Here is a 4,759-nt window from a genome sequence, read left to right on the forward strand (position 1 = left end):
AACTCCAGTCCCGGAGATGCCGTGCGTCTTCCCGCCCTCAGTCCGCGGGGCGGGCGGCCGCTGAGGGGCGGGCACCGCGCCCTCCCCGGCGAGGGAAGTGGGTGTTTGTGTCGGGAAACAGGCTGAAAATCCAGTTTAGGTCGAAAATCTAGTGTCTAGTTTGGGGTCTGGGTAGCGTGAGAAGAGTTAGGTTTGGGCCGTATCTCTTCAAGCGGCTCCGGGTCGTTCTCCCGAGTGTTTGCTTCACAAAATGGGGACATATGCTAAATGTGGCCGGTTTTTGTGGTGGTAGTGTTGTTTCTTTTTGTTTGTTTTGTTGTTTTGTTTTGTTGTTTTGTTTTGTTTTCAGCTTGTAGTAACTACAGCAAATGATGGTCTGCACCCTCTGTGCCCCTGATCGAGGTGTTGCTATCAGGTGTGCGAGGAAGAGAGGGCACCGTGGGTCTAAACACCACCCCTTCGACCCAACAAAGTTTTTAGGTATTTGCACGGTCATCAAGAGCACACAGAAGAAGAAAAGGCAGCCCAGGAAGGGTGGAAGGCAAGAATGGAGTCCAGTCCCCCAGTACTGCCTAACGTCTGTCTTCCCTTGGAGGTGATAGCGGAGGATGCTTCTACCAAGGACAGCACATAGGGTTTGGTGGTGTGGGAAGAAGGAGGGCTGTGGAAAGAGTAGTAACGAGTAGATCGGGTCGTTATCCACGGGGTCACCTACAAGAACGGCCCCGAGGCTGGTGGTGTGTGCTGAGAGTGCAGCTCCTGGGCAGGAGTGCCCTGTCCTACATGGATGCAGGACAATGCCTGATGTCCTGCCTCCTTGGGTAGGCAGCCATGAAGTGCAGTAGGCAATGGGAAATCTCTGGAGGTGATTAAATCAAGCTGTATTAAGAAAAAAACCCCAACATGATGCAGTGAAAATGCCCAATATTTAATCCAGGGTTGGTACATATCCTCCCCAGTTTTAAAAAAAAATCTGCTAAAATTGAATGCTGCTATGAAAGAAGTGCTGGAGATGCAGAACACGCTCCATGTGGGTATTTCTTTGGGGAAGGTGGTGAAGAAAGCTGTTCCTTCTCTTGTCTTCTTGATGAATTCTCTTCTGCACCCTGCAGAGCTTTTGTAGTACAAGGTCTATGGCATAGTTGGGAATTTCTGTGCTAAAGTTTGTTTAGCAAGGTAGTGGTGGGTTTACTTTCCTGAGCCTAGCTGGTGGTGCAGGCAAAGGTTCGCTTCATAAATTCACCTCGGATCTCATGTGTGACCTTGAGCAAGTTAATGCATAGCTCTGTCAACATCAAGCCTTCATGCATTATAAATCAGTCCTATGAAAACAAATAGATCGCCTGAACTATAATGAGATTTCTGAGAACAATGCCCTGGGGACGATTTTTACTGGACTCTCATTTTTGCCTTGTAAGCAATATAAACATCTTGTCTTTTCTCTTCTGCAGTTTCCTGAGTCGATGCAGAGATTCTCAGTCATATGAACCTAGAAGTTGTTGCTATAAGACTAAATTGCAGAAGTGGGTAAGAGTATTGCAGTATACATTGCCATGAAGAGCAATTGAAGTGAGCATTGAAGTATACATTGAAGTATAGCGAAATGATGATGGGAAAAGAACCCTATCAGCCTTACCCAAATCTTGCAGAGCTCTCCACATGAATTTTAGGTTTTAAAGCTTCTTTTAGTCTCATTGTTACAGCGTATATATGTATTGTTGAGTCATTCCATCTTGCAGAGCTCTCCACATGACTTTTAGGTTTTAAAGCTTTAAAGCGTATATATGTATTGTTGAGTCATTCTGGAACAGATAGTTTCGTCTTGTCTGTCATTTGAAGTATTGATTGAGTTTTCAGGCTCTCTGCAAATAAATTCAACTTCCATGCTACATAAATTCTTACAGGTTCTTACTCTTTTTCATGTATTGAGTGTAGTTGTGCATAGCTTTATTCATTTCTTTGCTTGAGTTTTTGAGCTACGCTGGGAACATTTTCAGAAATAGGTAAGAGATGCAGCACCATTAATTTTCTTATGCTGGCTTGTTGGGTCTCATTCTCCAGTGCCCTTACATCTGTGTCATGTGACTACTGCTTAGTATTGCTCTGTACGTCCTGGCCCAACTGCTTCACTCCTGGAAGTAAAAACCCAAAGTAACTCTATGGACTTCTGTGTAGAGACTTTGGCTTTCCATTCGTGCTGATGAGGCCAAACACTTCATAGAGTGCCTCTAAGTGTAAGTAAGAAACAGGTAATGGGAAATCAACTCCATCGTTTCCCTTTCCTGTGCACTTTGGGTCAAATTCTCTCTTCATTTTTCCTTAGCACAGTTGAAAAGCAGCTCAGCTGAATCCCCAGGACTGTGACAAAAACTGATATAAGCAGTGGAAGTGATAAGCTATTGTGGACTCTATTGTTTGCATTGTTCCAGAGGGCTGTAGCTGAGTTGATGGACCATTGCTTTTTGTGTATTCGTTCTTTATTATCATTATTAAAAGAGAAACATTAACAAAACACGATGTAGACCATATTCAGAAGTCTGTCTTCTGCCATCTGCTCACTTAAAAAACAAAATTGGAGAACTTTGGAATGAGGATGACATTGCAAAGCAGTAAAAAGATGAGAGAAAGTCTTAGTTAAAAGAAAAACAGAAGGTTTAATGTCACTTATGGAACAGTGCAGGATTCCTGGTAGAATAAAAGAGAGGAGTACTTTAAACTTATGTTCAGAGGCTTGAATGTGACTTAAATTACATTCTTCTGGCTAAAGTGTCAGGACGTCTTTTCCTGTAAGAGTCAACATAAGAGCAGGACCAACTGCTTCTGGCTTCGGTTGTACCAAAACCAGTTCACCATTAAATTTGTGCCTTCACATATTCTACATATGTTTAATTTTTTTTTGTGAGTGGTAGAAAGTGCCCAGCATTTCAAATGCGCTGTTGCAGAGCTCTGGAAATGAGAGCCTGTTAAGCCTTTCTCATCTCCACCTCCTACATAGCAATATGGTCTGCAGGCCGAGCAGATATGTGTGGCAGGTTTGCAAGGGTGCTGCTGGCTTTGTCCAAATATGCCCTCACTCGGCCTCCCCAGGACCCTACTGAGGGTGGACTGAAGTGATGTCTGTGAACCTTTTAGCCTTAGCCAAAAGTCTGCTCCAGCAGGAAAGTGATGTGTTGGATGTTTCGCAGGGTGCCTTGTAGTAACACGGGCCCTACAAGTTTTAGGACTTTTCCAATACCCCACTCTAAGCCAAACTAAATTTTAGCAAAGAACAGGACCATTGCATATTTTTTGTTCCATCCATGTAACACTGACAAGGTGAAATATAGAAGCTTGGTTTTGTGACCCTCAGTCATCTCTGAAATGAATTATTTTCTTAATACTTGAGAGTTGGTAAAATTTGCACCAAATCGATCGCCCCTTCCCAACCACAACCCTCATCGCATGTATGTAAAAGCAGTTTTACAGGCAGCGGGCTGACCTTTCGACCTTTCGTTTTACAAATCCTGGTCCTCACTCTAGCTGTGCCAAGAGCAGCACTCGGGTGAATCAAATCTGTATCAAAGTTTTACGAGAGCTGCTGGCCGTTCCCATCCAGTTCTTTCACGTTTCCTCTGTATGGCTCATTATCCTATACCAAATACACTTCAACCTCTCGTTCTCCAAAATCTAGCCCAAATCTTAACTTGGAAAATATCCAGGTCAATGGGAGACATACCTCTCCCAGCGTACTTCTACGTCTTTGTCCCACTGCATTTCATCTTTTAAAGCCCAATTTGATCAGTAATAAACTGACCTACCTAACTCTTTATTTGGAGAAAGTCCTCATTTTCCAAACCCTAATCCTAATTGTCCTCCTGGCCAGAATATAACCCAAGAAAAGTTTATCTATGATAAAACAAAAACCCCATACTCTTTTCAACTAACTCCCTCATTTCAAAATCCCCAATTTCTTCAGAAATGGGCCTTTTTGGCTAAATGGGGATCTGGTGGGTTACTTGCAGCCAGCTGCCAGAGCATCCCTGGGGGCTTGCTGGCCTGTGCAGCATCAGACACAGGGCATGGGGACCTCGGTGGGGACGTATTCCCCGTGGACTCACCTTCCGTGCCGCCTGCTTCAGCTCCTGTTGGATGTCGGGGAGGAGGAATCCATAGAAGCCCTCTTCATCAGCTCCTCTCAGGCCCAGCCCACTGGCGTGGTGCTGGAAGAGGGGAAAAGAAGGCATGTGTTGGGGGGTGTCAGTGGTGTGGCACTGGGGACCGGGAGGTGTCGAGCCCTGGGGACTCAAGAAGGACTTCTTGTGGATGCAGAGCCTGTCGTGCCAACATGACTGCCCAATGACCTTGGGTCGCAGTCAGCAGCTGGCACAACTCGCACACTGCCAGGGGACGGCAGCACCGTCACCCCCAGCACCACACTGGTGTGCCAGTGGGGGTAATGCTGGGAGCAGGAGCGGGGAGAGGCCAGATCATCTTGGCATGGTGCGGGGGACTCTGCTTGCACTGGCCAAAATCCCCTCTGGCAGGTGCCGGGGGGAATGCTCTGTGTTCACCTTCCTCCTTGGGGACCTGACACTTCATTTTTAGGGGAGAGGCACGCAGGAGCATCCTGCCTGCTCCTCTGGCAGCACTGTGGGACAGTGGTCGGGGGTGCTGTGGCACCCTGCAGCGCCAGGACCTCAGCTCCATCACGGCAGGGGGCTGTAGTGAAGCAGATGGCTGGGCATGGGGATGTCAGTGCAGTTGAAGACCATCCAGTGTT

The 4,759-nt window shown here is 46.4% G+C and overlaps 1 protein-coding gene across 1 annotated transcript in view; it reads right to left on the reverse strand.

The window, feature by feature from the left end:
• LRPAP1 (low density lipoprotein receptor-related protein associated protein 1) overlaps positions 1-4,223 on the reverse strand; it is a 16,333-nt gene extending 12,110 nt beyond the window's left edge. The window contains exon 1 of the mRNA XM_009890546.1: positions 4,098-4,223. Coding sequence (XP_009888848.1) covers positions 4,098-4,223 — 126 coding nt within the window. The remainder of the gene's footprint in view (positions 1-4,097) is intronic.
• Between the last annotated feature and the right edge of the window lie 536 nt (positions 4,224-4,759).

Source organism: Charadrius vociferus, unplaced genomic scaffold (genome assembly GCF_000708025.1).
Source record: "Charadrius vociferus isolate BGI_N301 unplaced genomic scaffold, ASM70802v2 scaffold88, whole genome shotgun sequence".
In the NCBI taxonomy this organism is placed as follows: domain Eukaryota; kingdom Metazoa; phylum Chordata; class Aves; order Charadriiformes; family Charadriidae; genus Charadrius; species Charadrius vociferus.